This window comes from Sorghum bicolor, chromosome 9 (assembly GCF_000003195.3).
Source record: "Sorghum bicolor cultivar BTx623 chromosome 9, Sorghum_bicolor_NCBIv3, whole genome shotgun sequence".
Classification (NCBI taxonomy): domain Eukaryota; kingdom Viridiplantae; phylum Streptophyta; class Magnoliopsida; order Poales; family Poaceae; genus Sorghum; species Sorghum bicolor.
The window spans coordinates 46,982,940-47,001,055 of record NC_012878.2 but is presented as its reverse complement, the minus strand read 5'-3'; the positions used below and the strand labels follow the sequence as shown (position 1 = coordinate 47,001,055).

General features: G+C 39.9%; 1 protein-coding gene across 1 annotated transcript; it reads left to right on the top strand.

The window, feature by feature from the left end:
• LOC8077933 lies at window positions 2,113-9,220 on the top strand. The gene is made up of 14 exons (XM_021447022.1): window positions 2,113-2,398; window positions 2,485-2,586; window positions 2,700-2,735; window positions 2,836-2,903; window positions 3,127-3,224; window positions 3,406-3,457; window positions 4,610-4,702; window positions 5,178-5,288; window positions 5,621-5,810; window positions 6,417-6,859; window positions 7,218-7,327; window positions 7,750-7,808; window positions 8,046-8,233; window positions 8,771-9,220. The coding sequence occupies exons 1-14, from the start codon at window positions 2,341-2,343 to the stop codon at window positions 8,957-8,959; spliced, it is 1,797 nt and encodes a 598-aa protein (XP_021302697.1). The 5' UTR covers window positions 2,113-2,340; the 3' UTR covers window positions 8,960-9,220.

The window sequence follows — 18,116 nt, the reverse complement described above, 5'->3', positions numbered from 1 at the left end:
ATCACTTTTCAACTATACACAACCCAAGCCAAGGTAACTTTATCCCTTGCCATGCATGGTGACACCATTCTAAATGAGCACATGCACTCACCCCACTACCATACAACCAAACAAACTCTTGATTTGGCTTGTCTCACCCACCCCCCCAAAAAATGTAACCAAAGATGTGAAGCTACACCACATGGCCATGTCCCTCATAGTCCTGCATTGACAAACCATGAAAACTAAACCTATAGTCAAGGATCCAACAATCACTCCCATAATGTTTTGGGGTTTTAGATGGTTGATGATCTTAAATAGATTGGTGATTTATATAAGGTGCCTATATGTGCTTTTTGTAGATGAATTCAAGTGCAAGTAGGACAAAGATGCACGTTAAATTGTTGAATACTGAGTTTGGGCTATGGGAGAAATAAACATTCAAAACATGTTTAGTTTACCAACCTATTTTAAGTAGCCATGCAATCAGTTTTGTGGTTTTTATGGAAGGGTCTCTCTTAGGTCGTTAAATGAAATTTTAATTTATCACCTAATTAAAAAGTCATGGAATTAGTTTTCTTGTTGTAGATTGTGGCTACTATATATCCCTCACTTCTAAGTTATACACCATTTTAGTTTTTTTATTTTAAATCAAACTTTCATACCTTTGATCAAGTTTATATAAAAATACACAAACATCTAAGTATCAAACAAGATTCATTAGATATACCATAGAATATATTTTTGAGAGTGCATCTATTTAATAAATTTGATCAAAGCTAGAGAAGCTAGACTTAGGACAAAGCTAAACTAACTTACAAACTGGAACATAGAGAGTAGATGCTTCATGTGCTTCATGACGTGTTTCTAATACCCTGAATTCCTACGTACAAGAAATACAAAATTATTTATTGATATTGATGTGCTAGGCTAATGCAAGAAACCACCTAGGCCGACCATACAAATTTTAGGATTTTTACTATGGAATATTAAGCCAAATAAAAATAGCAAAAAGTACACTACTACCATTAATATAAAACACATGATTTATACTTTGCCAACTCAAATAAACCATAACTTTTCATATGAATTTGTATGAAGAAAAATTTATATGAAAATGTAGAGCTCGATGAGACATAACTTTATAGCACACAACATTCTTGTTGAAGCCAATTTGATGTTAAAATATTTAATACAATGATATATATACAAATACAATTATGAACATTGTATCAAACAAAAAAGTTATGAGTATATCATCAAGCACTATAGTTTACTATATATAAATTTTATATTCATATAAGGTCGTGCAAAAGAAAATCTTTTAGAGATATGCTGCGTAGGGGAGTGAATAAATAACCCTTGATTTATAAAGTGCATAAATTTGTTAATGACCTTGTATGGAGATAATTTTTATATAGAAAAAAATATAGACTCGATGATGTTTTAGTCGATTAATTTTTTATTCAAAAAACCATACTAGTTCCAAAATAATCAATACAAGATTTTTATATATATGTATTGAATTGTAAAGTTGGGTATCTCACCGAGCTCTAAAATTCCATATAAAACTTATTTATATCCAAGTTTATATGAAAAAAATGTTTTTTTTAAAGATATGCTATGCACAAAAGAGAAATTCAATCAACTAAACTGGCGGATATTTATATCTCTCCGTTTCATTTGGCGATAGCGATAGAAGTATGTTTATGCAAAACTATTGTCTTCAAAACTTATTTTTACAAAAATAATGAAAAATTAGACTGTGCAGTAGTACTCAATCTATCTCAAATTATAAAACATTTGACTTTTTTGACACTAAGTTTGACCACTCGTCTTATTCAAAAATTTATGCAAAATATCACTTGTTCTTCAAGAATGACTTACATTTGATTATATTTATATAAATTTTTTGAATAAGACAAATGGTCAAACTTAGAATAAAAAAAGTCAAATATCTTGTAATTTAATATAAAGGGAGTAATAATAAATAAACAGAATTCGAATATCCGGTGCCTGACGGACGCGGGCTTCACCAAACTGGGCCTTAGCCAGCCCAGCCCAGGCTCGGAATGATTGACCGACCTCCGTAATAACCACAAAATCCACTCTGCGCGCGTGCGGCATCTCCATTTTCCCCATCTTCCCGCCACCCTAAAAATTTCCGCCCGAACTCCATTTCAATTTTCAACATTCTCTTCACATTTCGCTTCCCAGTTCCCACGAACAACTCCAATCCAATCCAACCCGCCACGACCCATCCTATAGCCCCGGCGGCCGGCGTCCTAGCTCCTCCAGATTCCGCAGGCCCCGATACCATCCTCGACGGCGACTGGCGTAGCAGGTTCCTTCGCAGATCAGATGGGGAGGCCGCGGAAGACGAAGCCCGAGCCGGAGCCAGCCCCCGCCTTCTCGATCGGTGCGCTTGATCTCCGCCCACCATCGATCGCGTTTAACTCCTTGCTTAGGTTTTCGTAGAATCCCATACACGTCTTGTTTGCGCAGGCAACTGCAAGGTGGAGATCCGCGGGAGCGGGCTGCGGTGCGAGACGACGGAGCAGGGGCTGACAATCTCCGGGCCCAGGGGCGCCAAGGCCGTCGTCTCTGGTTCGCTGCTCCTCACGCACTTTATTCGATCTCGTAGTTTCGGTCAAACTATCGCCTCGATTTACTCCTCCGCTCACACTGCCTTTTTGGGATGTGTCACGACGCTTGTGCAGTTTCTGGGGATCAGAGGGGCGCTTCGATTGGCGTCGGTGAGTGGCTGCTGGGATGTCTGCTGTCCGGTCATCTTTGATTTGGATTCAGTGGTGGTTCCATCCGCTCCTGTCATCTGATTTTGTATCGTATGTGTAGGTGATGGCTCTCAGTTCATCCTCCTCAATCCAGGCGATGCAGATAGCCAAACCAAGTCCTTGCTTCAGGTAATCAAGTTTGTAACGTTTGTTTTAACGACTCCGGCATCATGAATTAAGAAAAGGATACGTTCCTTTTGTCTGCTTGGTTTGATAGCATTCAGAAAAAAAGTGAAAATTGTGACTATGAGTTGTTACACATGATATGCGTGCCAAGTTATAGTGGTTAGCTCAACATTTTTTCTTGCAAATGCATGATAGCTCATATCTACTCTTACTTTGATATTTACAGGAAGTATTGATGCTCTACAAGCAAGAGCTTCCTAGTATGGACTTTGCTGCAGACACTGGGAGAAAGTCAGGGTTTCTTGAAAAATGCACAACTAATGGGTACAAACTTATCTTTCTTTCTTTATCTAAATTTCTATAATGTTGGGATGTCACTTGTGACTTATGACTCATGGTATTGATAAAATAGGTTTCCCTGGAGTTTTGCCTTGACAGCACAATCATATTTTGATTATGAGAGTATAAATAATTAGTATCCTGATTTCATGTTCCTGTTGCCCAGGAAATACAAGACTCTAATTCTGCTGTCTAGCTCTGCGGCACAGCATGAAGAGGTAAACATGTTTCTGTGCTTGAAACTGAGAAGCAACACCATGTCATCTGTATAGTCACCCACGATTAGTTGCACTAGTTGATGATTAGTCGCTTGGGTTTGTTCACTAGCACCCCTAATCAAGCCATTCTGTCCAGTTATTGCCCATGTATTACTAGACGGTTAATCATGGATTCTTCAACATTTTGAAAACATTGATGGAGTCTACAAATCAATTAATCTTATGCATTGAAATTTGATTGGTGTTATCTATTCGTCTTCCTTTTCACAATGTCTTAATTATCCTACTTTTATACCACTCCTTTGTTAACTTTAGCATGACCTCTGTTGCACGTAAATTTATGTCTAGGGCACACCATCAATTTTTGAATATTAACAACCTAACTTTCTGTGAATAGCTTTGAAGAACTATAAATTAATTTAATTACTTTACCATGGATTTTGAATTTTGGTATGTTTCTATTGGAAACTTGTTATAAGATAATTTGTTTTTTTACCTGAAAAACAGCATGGGGGCCCACTGTTAGGATTTTATTAAAGCCAAAAGAACCAACTGTACAACAAAAATAGAATAAAAAAGAAAAGCAACAACAAATGAAACAGGAAGCCTGAGGTAGGATAGACCAAACTATGTTCAAAGCTCTATCCAAGAAAGGAAGGGAGCACGCTTGTTTTCAGAGACCCTGTGAGCTTTTAGGCAAGCTTCATCAACGAAACCTGTTTTCCAAGCAAGGAAGGATGGTTGCCCTCTACTAAAAATGTTGTTGTTCTGTCGCTTGCAAATTTGCCAAGCTCTGATGATGAAGACTTCCATGAAAAAAGGGTGTGAGAACCCTTGCTTTACTTGCAACAGCATATGAAAGAAATCAATCATAAGGTTCCACTGAACACCAAGGTGCTGCCAACAAGCCTGACTAAAAGGGCATGTGAAGAAAAGATAAAAGCTGCTTCTTCCACATTCTGATTGCAGGACACAATTGTAGTTGTTTCCTTCAAGCTTGCACTTAACAACTGCATAATAGTGATTCCTATCATTCTCCTCATAAACAAAGTGCACCTACCATGGATAGTATGGTTTGAGAAATGAAATATTCTTCCTAGTTGCTTTTGCTCAAACTATCATGCCAGGTTCCACAACTACTCTTTCATGCAGGTTATAGCTACTGTATCATATCAGATTGTGCCAGCTGACACTCAGTATGCTGAAATACCTCTGGCAGTTGTGAGATCATCTTATCAACGTGTGGTACGTGTCCTTTGCAAGTTTCATTAAATCTTATTTGGATTCTTTATTAAAGGTCAGTATTCCTTACAAGGAACTGTAACACATTACACATCACTGCACAGCTTGAGATTTTCACATATTTGTTTTCTCTGTTTAAAATTTCTAGGGGTACTGTATGTTTATACAGACAGTAATGGATGCTTTCCTTTTACTTCTGAATTTTAAATTCATTTCGGTAAATTTACTTTACATGGTTAGATACCAGGGAGAATAATTTTACTTGAATATCATTTAGTACATTATCTTAAATTGAGATTCCAGACTCTTTAAATGAACCTCCTGCAAAACTCAATTTGTTTGATGAATTACCAATTTGAACTGACAATTATGGTATTTATGCAAGAAATAAAATATTGTTTTGAATGCGTGCAGTTATCCACTATCTCTACTTAAAACATTTCATGGCTGACACTGGTTGTTTTGATGCTCAACTCAGGGTATTGGCCAGCTCTTATATAAGGAACTATCGCAGAGGCTTCAGAATGTTGGTGTCACATCCATTTTCTGCTGGGCAGATAAGGTTTCTGAGGGTTTTTGGCTAAAACAGGCAAGTAAATGAATTACTGGATAAACCATTTCCCCTCTTCTTTAGGCGCATAAGTTAATGTGATCTGTAGATGGTATTACTTAGCAATTCAGTGCTTGTGTTAAATTTAAGTTTAGAGGAGAAATAAAGCCAGCTTTTCTAATTAGTAAGCATCGAATGTTTGCTACATTTCAGACATAGGGTAGTCTGGAATATGTACAAATTGTATGCCCCTTCCTGATAAAAAACAAAAAATAATAAAAAAAATCTGTTAGGCTCCTACTATCATGTTTCCTTGAGTACCAGTATGTTGTGCTGATGTGTCTTTGTTTTGTATGTTGAATGTACTGCAGGGTTTTGTATCTGTTGGAGAAGTGGATACTAAAGGTAAGGTTCGAAAGATTCCAGTAAGGGCTGATATAAAGAGAACATTATGCTTTCCTGGTGGATCAACACTTATGGTTGCACACCTTAAGAAGCAATTGCCAATCATGCAAACATGGGAGAAACCGCAGACAACACTCCATACTGTAGTACCAGATAGTAAGCCTACACTCCATACTTTTTGTCATGTAACATTTTAGGCTTTTGAATCACAAATATGCTGTTTCTGAAGCCTGTGTTATGGCAAATTTAATTCTTATGCAAGGTACATGTTGCAAGCTTATACTAAAATTTTAGGTCTACTATAGTCAGGGGCATGCTTTTTCCCTTTTGTTCTTTTTCAAATTTATCTGTGATCAGCCAATCCAATAAAACACACAAAGCTTGAAAAATAGCTACAGTATGTGCATTGCTACACTTTTTTTTTTTGAAATATGCATTGCTACACTAGGACATACTTGTTCGAGTACTGAACTCATATTTTTGTTCTCTTCTTGAGAGTAACCCAACGTGATGATGCATTTGCTTGAAGGAAGTTATTTTTGTGGAGAATCGATTTTTATTTTCTTGTGAGAGCGAAGTTGAATTTTAGTCAATTATAATCTTGTATATCACTGTCCATCATTATTAGTGAAAATAGACAGATACATAGCCTTAATAGCCTACTGGCTTTGGTACAAACGCCAACTCAACACTGTAACTTTGGTGCATTCTGAAGAAACTCAGTATCCTATGTTTTCTACTGTTTTACAAAGTTCTTTGCAGGTATATCTCCTGGTGATACCAATTTTCTCTCATCTGATAACATGGTCCTCCAGACATATAAACGCCGTGTCAGAAAGACTGCAAAGGAGGCAACAAATGAAGTTTGCAATGCTTATGGTGAAAGTTCATTATCTCAGCAAGAGCCAAAGAAACGTATGTATGAAATGTCATCATCATCACTAAAGTCAAAAAGAATAAGATGTAGCAATGATGGTGACAATTGCCAAGACATGAATCAAATTGGTGCACATGACAATAACTTGTGCAGTTCCCCTGGAAATTCACTGCATCGAATTCCTAAAGAACATCATGTTCCTAGCATGGGAGGTGATTTTGAAAGCAAAATGTCTCAAGATGACAAGGCCGTTATCTATTCCAATGGAAGCCCTACAGTTATGCTCATGAATATTGCAGACGAACAAAAGAAGGCACGCCTTACAAAGGTACTATACACAATACTTATGTAATTCACATTATGCTCAATTAAGCTTAATGAATATGGTCACTGACATAGTAAAGTAAATTGCAATCTTCTGGTACAAAAAGCTGCATACTCTTTCAACAGATAGTGTTTCCTTTTTTTTAATTATGTCATTAGATGAGATTTAGACTTACATGAAGTTGTGGAGTTGTTACATGGCAATGTTTTTTTTTCATTAATCCTTTTTTGTGATCACACAAACTTGCATGTCTGTTCTTTTTGTTTTTTTTCTCGTGCCCACATTGTTTTTTTGTTCCATCAGTACAAAACATTTCCATTTTCTGCCTCTGAAGTATAATAAGCAAATCATTATGTTACAGGTTGTTGAAACGCTTAGGGGGTCTGTTACTTGCGATGGACATTCATGCACACATGTTGTTACTGGAAAAGCTCGCAGGACTATGAATTTCTGTATTGCTTTGTGCTCTGGGTACGTATCCTTATCGTTTGTTAACCAAACAACCAGCTTTATCTTGTTATTGACCAAGATCTGGTGGGCATTAAATATAGTGCTTTAACCCTTGTACTCCCTCCATCCCAAATTATAAATCATTTCAAAAGAATGTTGGAGAGTCAAAGCATCTCAACTTTGACCAAAATTATAAAGAGAATTAAAAAGATTTATAACATCAAATAGGTATTACTATGAAAATATAATTAATGAAGAATGTAATGGTACTAAGTTGACACCATAAATATTATTATCTTACCATATAAATTTGGTCAAACTTGAGATGGTTTGATTTTCCAAGATTCTTGAAATGACTTATAATTTGGGATGGAGGGAGTATATTGTGATTTTCCTGTTTTATGGTTATTTAACAAATTTAAAACTTCCTATGCTCATTGCAGTGCTTGGATAATTTCCCCAAACTGGCTAAAAGAAAGCTTCAGAGAAGGGCAGTTTGTAGGTTAGTTCAAAGTTGACTATACAGATTAATATCATTGCAAATGTCTGTACATCGAAGAAAATATGAATGATGCAATTTCTGGTCTTCATTAGCCCGGTAGCCCCTGGGGGCTGGGGTTATGTTGGAGCGAAATATCTATGTCCTGGTTATTTTTTGTAAAAGAACATTAGCTCTTAAATGGACAACAAAACACAATGGACCCCTTGTCTTCTCTTAGACTTTTCTGCTGTTTTGCAGGAGAAGCACAATATGTTCTGGAAGATGAAGAATATAGGATGCAATATAAGTCTGAACTTAGAGATGCAGTTATGAGAGCTAAAGAAAGGCCTAACTCCTTGTTTGCTGGCTATACTTTCTGTCTTTCAAAGCACATCCAGCCCTCTTTTGATGTTCTCTCAGCCATTATTAAGTCTACTGGAGGCAAGGTAACCACATTTATATTGGCTTGTTCTTTTTTTTTTTGAGAGCGGTTCTATTATAGCATCTTACATGCGTGCATAGGCTTTTTAAGATTGGGACGAATCAACAACTTATCCAGAGTTCCAGATGATTTGTGAACTTACAAAACAGTAACCCAGTAGGGCCAGACCTCGCTCCATGCAATTCCTAATATCTGAGACATGAATTTGTGCTATGGCGTCCTTAAAGAGCTATTATTAATAGTAGTTCAAACGTGAAACTTGTAGGCATGTGTTTTTTTGGGTGAAGGACTGCCATGTTTTTTTTATGGTATCATAAAATGATTCTTGGACATAAAGATGACCCATAAATAAATGTATTGACTTGATATTAATTCGGGGTTTAATCACTAAATACTGCATAAGGCACGCAAAACATTCTTGCTTGCTTAATTCTCTAGTAAGAAGCATGATTAATACACTGCTTCATTCTAGACTATCTGAGTTCTAGTTATTAACATCTGTATGTTCTTTTAATAAAATTCATGTCTATATGTTTGGCAGATCATAAAGAAACTGAGTGAGTTAGATGAGCCGTCCTTGACAATCTTTTTGGTCTGTGAAGAGGAGGCAGAACTTGCATTGGTTGCAGCAAAAAGTGGCATCAAAACATTCAGCAGTGACTGGTTCATGAGCTGTGTCATGAAACAGGAACTTGACCTCGAGGCGCCTCAGTTTATTGTATCTCTATGATGTGACTAGTTCAAGTCCTTTTCCTAAGACACCTCTTTGGTTGGGATATAAATTATTCTCCCGGTTCTCTGTAGATATACAGATTTTCTTATCTCCCTAGTTGCAAAATCTGAAGTAGTATTAAACTAGTTATCATCCTGTGGGAACGATTACCTGTTTAAATGGAAAACGTTGTGGTGGAGCTATTCCAATTTCTGCAGGTGTTATTGTATGGAATTTTGGTGTTCAAAATCCACAGCAGTACTATAATTTCACTTGATATGTTCACTTGTCGATGATAAAGTATGACATCCCCTGAGTGAACTCCAAAATGAAATACTAATTGCAAGGTTCAGAGGAGGTAAAAGAGGTATTATTCCAGGAGCAAATAAATAACTATCAGTATTTTTGGGAGGTCACTAAGGGCTATTTGATGGCTTTATTTTCTCAATTTTATTAGGGGACATTCCCTCCACTTACTCTTAATATTCGTATTATCACTTTACTACCAATGAACAATGTTGCTAAGAGAAATTAGCAATATAATAGAGTTATAAACCTATATGTCTCTTACCTTTAAAATATTTACTAAAGTTGGGGTCAATTGTATTGCTGGGGTTGCTAATCATATCATTAGGCACATTCAAACGGGTTTCTTGTCTTCAAGGCATATATAGGAGTTACTATGAAAATAGTACATGACATGTGTTGTTAAAAGCTTAATGTTTGTCGAAGAAAAGATCATCTGAATGAAGGGTTTTCACCACAATGGACAATGGTGTAGCTGGATTTGAAGGAAGGTAGTTAAAGAAGATGAAAGAATAAATTCTCTTGCCATGGATAGTACGAATATACATAGGGAGTATACATACTTGGAAAGGATAATCTCCTCTAATCTAGTACTCCCTCCATTCTAAATTACAATATAGACATATTGGATCAATATATATCTAAGTGCATAGTAGAAATTTTATAAAAGACAAGATGTCTTATAATTTAGAATGGAGGGAGTAGAGCCTACCGTAGGGCTGCTACCTATCAATATACATTGAGGGTAGGTACAATGCTATACGTCAGTTCTATGAGAAGTCGTCTCATATATTGCCATGTAATTTTTTTGATAATGTGAAGGAGAAAGGGTGTTAAGAGAAATAGGTCACTATTTCATGAAACAATAACCATATAACTATATAAGCTAAAATTTAGGACTATATGATAATTCTTTCACCATTATATAATTGTTTGCCAACCTCTACTCTACATTTTTTTCTCTATTCTAGTCACCCCAACTTGGAAGTCATTTTAGATGCATCCCATACTTGAACAAATCTCTACAAAGGCTTCGCAAGCATGTGGCCAATGTTTTCCTTTTCCTCTTCTTTTCTTGCATCAAACTTTTTGCCTCCTTGGGATGGTCTTGGGTTAAAAACTTGATCCGCACAAGAAATCCCAAGGGCATCAAATGCATGGTTGAGGCGTTGTTTCGCACCAAATGCCGAGTGAACCGAGCATGTGACCAGAGGAACTGGTGAATTGGAGCCAATTCAAAATTTCTTCGCCGAGCGAGAGAGACTTAGCCTATGTCCTGATTCAATTCCAAAGTGCTCAAAAACCGAAATCATCAAACGAAGTTCGCACAAGCTAACTGGTGACAAGATGAACCCAAACCAACTTAGAGAACACAACGGAACAACTTGCAGAAGCAAAGCTAGCAGAAAAGGCGAAGTCACAGCAAACAAACAGAAAGCCAGCCTAGCCGGATTGCGCAGCACCCACAAAAAAACCCCGGCCTACTCGGGTTCGGCGTAGCCGAGATGTCGGCCTAGCCAGGATGCTAGGTCGACTTGACCTAGTTTGCCTAGACATCACCACAAGAAAAAGGCAAAACTCAACCAAATGACATCCAAACTTAGTGAAATTTTGCAGGCAGAGGAGAACCGGCAGACGTCCAAACACTGAGATCGCTACTTGATCAGTTTGCCAGTGCAACCGGGCTGCAGATCAACTACAATAAGAGCACTGCAGTCCCATACATATGACTGAGGAGGCTGTACTGGACTGCGTATCGGTGTTAGGATGCCGCAGAGACGGATTTCCTCAAACATATCTTGGTCTACCGCTATTGAACACTAAGCTCAGACTAAATGCATTTGCTCCACAAATTGCAAAATGTGATAGGTACCTTGCAGGTTGGCAGTCAAGCCTACTGAATCAAATGAAATGGGTCATGCAGCAATCATAAATGTTGTTCTTGACAGTCAACTGGTTTATGCCATGGCTGCTCTGCCGATACACTGCTACAAAAAATATTTACCATAACTTTTTCAAAACCTCCTTCAAGGCGAGCAAGAATATAAACCGCCTGGGTTAATGTCTGGCGTTAACCAAGGCGGTCGTTTTTTTATTAACCAAAAAGCACTTCTCAACTTGGTCTCTTACATTGTCCATTGAATCTTCTGTTATCTTCTTGACACGATACATGTCCTCTGAGAACAAACAACGAATGGGATCGAATAGAACAGGTTCAGAACCTTAGGAAATGAAAAAACACTTAAGGAAACATTCGTATGAGACGGATTCCTCTGCAGAGTGGTACTTACAAATTTAATTTTGATAAGGTCTTTATTATCAGGGCAAGCTGCAGTGGTAGTAGTCGTAAGGAATAGTGACGGGCAACCTTTACTAACCTCTCATGGAAATCGATTTTTCACTGCAGGGACGCAGAAGAAGTGGAGGTCATGCCTTGTCTTGATGGCATCCAATTTGCGTCTCGGTGGCCTGAGGCCCATTGTGGAGAAGCTCAAGGTGCAAAGCCATGACGGATCTGTATGCTATGACATTTTTTTGTCTCCTAAGCCATTCCATCCATATTCACTACTAACGGTGACTAACTGAGCTACGAAATATTAAAAAAAAAACCAAAGCCACAAAATGATTTAAATACCCTCAGGCTAAAGAAGCGAGAAAAAACTTTGTTTTCCCCTGTGCCACTCCTTTGATGGCTTGTTGAGTGCTTTGGCACCGAATTGATTGCCATTGACCATAACAATTTAATTACTATTTCAATTATTTGTAATATTTTTTAGTTTTTTAATATAACTAGCAAAACATGCCCATGCGTTGCAACGGGGTATAGAATTTATTAATTGATAATTGTACACTTTTTGTAAAATTTAAATGAGTTTAGTCCAACCTTGAATCAAATAAATATAACCCCACCAAAGCAAACAAAACTACCAAACTAATATCGAAAATCACCTTGAGAAGAAATAGAAAAAAATCATATCCCATAAAAAAAACCAGAAATCTTCATGTACAATGGAGGAAAAAGAGTAAAAAATGATATAAAAATTAAAAGGGGAAGAATATTAGGTAAAGAAAGCATAAAAACATCACATGAGGGAACAATTCCATCAAACAGCACGTCAGATCAGTCCACTTTTATTGTCACTCAGTGCAATTCAAAGCAAAACCAGCGGCACAGTTAGTGACAAAAGCCCACAGCCACAGGCGCCACATAATAATACAATTAATAGGTAACGGTTCTCAACATCCTTTCATCACAGCATTTGTTTGAGACATACATGAGCAAAGCATATGTAATTCCGTATGATTAAGAGGAAGTACCTTGTGGCCAGCATTCATGCATCACAAGAGAAGGAACAGCCGATGAGAGGGCGATCATCTCCAATCTCGCTACACTCCAAGACAAACTCCCCGGCCTGCTTCACGACGAGTTCGGCCTCCGCCTCTAGGTCTTCATCGGAATCCTCATGGCAGCGCTTGGCCATCTCAATCCTGGCCTTGGCACGGGGCAGCGAGTACTGTGCAATGTCGACACGCGCCTTAAGAAGCTCCTGCGTGCCCTTGGTGAAGAAGGGGTACTGGATCTGCTCCTCCTCGCCGGTGCGTGCAGCGTGGTCGTCCTCCAGCGCGCGGTCGAGCCGGACCATGAGGGCTCGGAGGTGGTCGTGGCGCTCCATTTCGCGCTCGCCGAGGCGACGGAGGCAGGCCCACACGACCATGGCGTAGGCGCGGCGCCGCTAGAGGAGCTCCTGCACCGATTGCTCGTGACGCTCCCACGCGGCGCGGTGGTTGTCGGAGACCTCGTAGTTGGCCTCGCCTCCGCCCCCGACGGAGGATGTGGCGGCGGGTGGACGGGGACGGGGAGCGGAGCCATGGGAGGAGTGGGGGCTTCCTCAATTTGGTAATATTGCAACGGAAGAAAAACATCAAATAACCCTAGAAAGTGATGACATAATGTTACATATCTATTTATATTTATCCTTTTTATAAAATTTAAAGTCCATAATTTATTTTATTGATAACCATAACATCTATGGTATTAGATAGTTAATATTTACAATAATATGTAGCTTAAAGACATATTTATTTAATAATAAAAATAGAAAATAGTTAAATCTTATCTCACTCTAATATTACCTCTTAATATGCCTCACTATTATATAAAACATGAGAAGTTTGATGCTAGCATTATTTTTTTAATTTAGATTAGGATTGCTATGAAATATGAATCAAGCATCACATTAAATAGGCTACTATTAAATTTTTATAATTATTGGAGCAAGATAACTACAATTTTAATTTTAGTGTAAAAAGCATAGGCAAGCATTTCCAAAAAAAAGTGTACTAAAATTTGTGATATTTTTTGTTTACTGCATGGATCTACATATGTAGAGATGAACAAAATTTGTTTTATAATTTTTAGATTTTTCTATGAATTACTATGTATTTATTAATTTTTAGCCGATTTAAAAAATAAAAGAAAAGTAAATTGGAGATTTTACATTGGGAGTCCTAGAATTTTTTTTATTTTTTTCTACCTTCCATGGTAACGATTCTGGGATTTTGCATTAAGAACCCTAAAATGTTTTTTATTTTGTTTTTGCCCTTCTAGAAACGTTGGACCGAGGAGGCGATAACACGGACAGGATTAGGGTCAGAAGAAAATATTTGGCAAACTGAAATTTTCGCTCTTTATAGATAGGTATAGAAAAAGCTCTAAAATCTCGCTACTTTTATATTAAACAACAACATAGTTTAACAATAATATTTCCGATCCGGCTGCTATCAAGACTAAAATAAAAAATATTAAGTTCGTTTATAATTTGCGAGATGAATCTTTTGAGCCTAGTTAGTCTATGATTGAACAATAATTGTCAAATACAAACAAAAGTGCTACAACAGGTAAAATAAAAAATTTTTCACTCACTAAAGAGCCTCATGGAAACAAAAAAATGTCAAATCATAGCGCGTTAATGATTGCAGAAGAGCACACTGCTTGGTTGAGTGCGAGCTGAAGCTGTCACCTGCCTCCCTTCTGTAGGTACGTGTTGACACCGTTTTTGGGCACGTGTCCAGGCCGGCAGGATGAGACGGCGGTGTTTTGTCTACAGGATGAGTTGCCGATGAGAATGGTTGCCGATGAAGGAGGGGTTGAACGTGACTAAGTCTATAGGTGGTGATATGTCTGTGCCGATGGCTATGACAAGGAAGTCTGCCGATGACTATGACAAGGAAATCTGCCGATGATACGAAGGGAGAGTCCGGAAACTGCCGATCGGTTTGTGGAAGAGTTTCAGCTTGTCACGGGGGATAGCTTTATTATTTCCTTAGTTATTTAAATCGTTTTGTATACGGATTCTGTGTAATTTGGAATTCGAATTCTAGTCGTGTCTGGTTGTAGCTCTTTGAGTAGGGTATAAATATAGACCCTAGGGCCTTGTAATGAGACATCTATCAATCAATCAAACACACGTTTTTACTCATATTCCAGCATCTACTTTTTCGACGACTTCGTCATACTTTTTCCTTTTCATTACGAGTTCTTTGGAATTCGTCGACTTAAGCTCGGCGCGTTCTCAAGTTCCGTGTGAGTACCTCTTAGCCGTGACATCCGGGCGCATCGCTGTTGTCAGGACTAAAGTATTCGAGTTACCACCTTTGCCGATAGTAAGGTCAAATCGGCTAGCACGCCTTAACGTTTGAATCGGGTATTAGCCCTTTGTGTTTGTAGACCAGCTTTTGCACCAACACATCTTTTGGCACGCCCAGTGGGACAGATTCAAGATCAAGATCAACTTGTCGACTTCTGAGTTTGATCAAGAGAACGTCATCCCCGTGACGGAAGCCAATCTCAAGGATGAGCAGAAGCAAGCTATTGCTAAAGCCATGGAGGATTACAAGCAGCAATGCCTGAGGTCCTTCAGCATGAACAGGAGCGGCGAGGTAATTCAGAAGGATGCACTGCCGGCACCTCGGCAGGTTACTTTTGAGTCCAATCCTGGCAAACTTCAAGAGATGGTTGACAGCGCTATCAACCGTGCTTTGATTAACCAAGCTGGTGTACTGTCTAATACGGTTTTCAATGCCGTGGCAAGGACTTTCAAGGAGGGACAATTGCCACCAGATTATGTGGGCCCCACTTATCACCAGCCAAAGTCACCAGTGGTCACAGCTCCATCGGCTGCTACGGCCGCTGCTGGTATCGAGATTCCTGTTCCGCCAAGCACGTTGGGGGTTACCAATGGACAGTCTATGCCGATGACAACCAATCCGCAGACTTCAGATGGGCAGATTAAACTTGCCACAGATCTGTCAGCATCGGCGATGACAGGGTTAACTCCTCCTCCCAACTGGTGGGGTTATGGCATGCCTCCAGAGTTAACGCCAGGTACATCACAGACGACTGATATGAGAGGCAAAACTCCTAAGGCATCGGCACCTCCCAATATGCCGATGAACCAGAGTCCCCAGTACACTACAACTACTACTGCGAGACCTTACACTGGGAATTCTCAAGCTCCAATGTTTCAGACGCCTAACGCATCGGCAGACTCGATGCTGATGCAACAGAGGTCTATGGCTCAATCAGGGTATGTCAATTCAATGATGATGCCCAATTACCAGTCATCAGCAGGGCCTATGCCGATGAACGCTAATAATGGATGGCTTGGGCAGCAAGTCTTTCCGCAAATGCCCCAACAGAGTCATCAGGCTACAGGGTTCCAGCAGGGTCAGATCTACCCCGGGTTCCAGAATCAGGGGATCCCTAACCAGCCAATGAATCTCGGGCACCAGGTCAGCGGACAGCAGATTGGCGGGCAACAGCTTGGTGGTCCGCAGGTTGGAGGCCAGATGATCAACCCAATGTTCCGTGCAGATCGTGCACCAAACAGACACGTGGAGGCTTACCAGCAGGCACCTGATCCGCAACCGCCCCATCGGCAAGATGCCGATGCATACTGGGCCGATAAGATTGCTGAAGTAATGAGAGACCAATTCGGGATAAAACCCAAAGTCAATACTTACTCTTATCGGACACCGTATCCTCCTGCATACGACTTAATCCCGCTTCCACATCGGTACAAAGTGCCGGATTTTACTAAGTTTTCCGGACAGGATGACACGTCGACCATGGAACACGTCAATAGATTCATCATTCAATGCGGAGAAGCTGGTAACAGGGACGAGTTGAGGGTTCGTCATTCTCATCATCATTGTCTGGATCGGCCTTTACCTGGTTCATATCGCTACCTCCCAACTCAGTAATTACTTGGGCCGATCTGGAGAAGCAATTCCACAAATACTTCTTTTCTGGGGTTCATGAGAAGAAGATAACCGATCTAGTCAAATTGAGGCAGCGTAATGATGAATCGGTTGAAGGTTTTGTGCAGAGGATACGGGAAGTCAAGAACAAGTGCTATAGTTTGGTTCTGGACGATCGGCAGCTAGCCGATTTGGCTTTCCAGGGTTTGTTGCCACACATCAAGGACAAATATGCATCTCAGGAGTTTGAAAGCTTAAGTCATCTAGTGCAAAGAATCTCTGATCAAGACATCAAGCCGTTTGAGCCCAAGAGAGCATGGAACAAAAAGGTGTCGTTCGTTGATGAAGCAACAAGCTCAGATTCTGATGAGGAACCAGTCATCGGCTTGGCAGAGTGGGTAAAAAATAAGAAGCCGATGTCTTGCCCTTTTGGGCAGAAGGAACCGGAGAAGTTCGCTTTTGACACCGCTAAGGCCGATAGGATATTTGACTTTCTACTTCAGGAAGGTCAAATCAAGCTGTCTCCTAATCACGTGATCCCATCGGCTGAGGAGTTAAAGAGGATGAAATATTGCAAGTGGCATAATGCAACTTCTCATGATACTAACGAATGCAAGGTGTTCAGACAGCAACTGCAATCGGCTATAGAATCTGGGAGAATCAAATTTGACAGCTCCAAGACCCAGAAGCCGATGAAGATTGACCAACATCCTTTCCCAACGAACATGTTGGATGCTAAGGGAAAGGCCAAGGTCTTAACTTCAGAAGCAGCCGAAAGAAGTGCATTGGTGGATCCTCAGCATCAAGTCACTACTGCCGATGTGAGAGGAAGAGGTTTGGTCCAGGAAGGAACCAGCTCAGGAAGGCCTCCTCGATCTGGGATTGTAATAACTCACAGAAGGCCTTGGGAAACTTGGCAGCAACGAGAGGATCGGTACCGGCGCCAACAAGAAGATTATCGTCGGGAAGAAGAAAGACGCTGACAGGAGTGGAATCGGCACAGGGATCACTGGAATTGTCCATTCTTCATCCATTGTTGGGAGGAGAATATTAAGCTTCCTACTATTAGAGACTGCCCTGAGTGCAATGGCTATGATCGATATGATAGGTTCGATCAGCACTATCGTGATAATGATCGACGCTTCAATGGGCCGATTAGAGGGAGAGCATCCGTCCGTGATCGGCTGGGGGGCAGACTCAGTGTGTACGACAGGCCTGGTGATCGTGTCCATTATTTTCCCAGGAACCAGGAGGAGCTCGAGGAGATGGCTAATGCACGAGTTCCCGATGAGTTCATATTTTGCAGGGATGCTAATACGCATCGGATGGAGTCGAGAGAGAATCGACGCCCAGCAGCAAGGCAGAAGCCACTTCCTCCATGGTGTCCGGAAGGGCTGACCAAGACACAGAAGAGGAGATTGCAGCGTGAAAGGCAAGAAGGGCTAAGCAAGGGCGAGAGCTTTAGAAAACCTGAGGATCGACAACAACCAGATCCTAAGGGGGAAGGTCCATCGGCAGGTGTCAACATGGTCTTTATGTTGCCGATGGAATTCCTTGCGCCATCCAGTGATGATGAGGTGGAGTTTTCCGATCAAATAGCTCAGTTGGC

Coding starts and splice junctions, on each gene's coding strand:
- LOC8077933 (XM_021447022.1), top strand. CDS start 2,341: ATGGGGAGGCCGCGGAAGACGAAGCCCGAGCCGGAGCCAGCCCCCGCC. Junction 3,225..3,405: donor GAAAAATGCACAACTAATGG/GTACAAACTTAT, acceptor CCTGTTGCCCAG/GAAATACAAGACTCTAATTC. Junction 5,289..5,620: donor AGGGTTTTTGGCTAAAACAG/GCAAGTAAATGA, acceptor AATGTACTGCAG/GGTTTTGTATCTGTTGGAGA.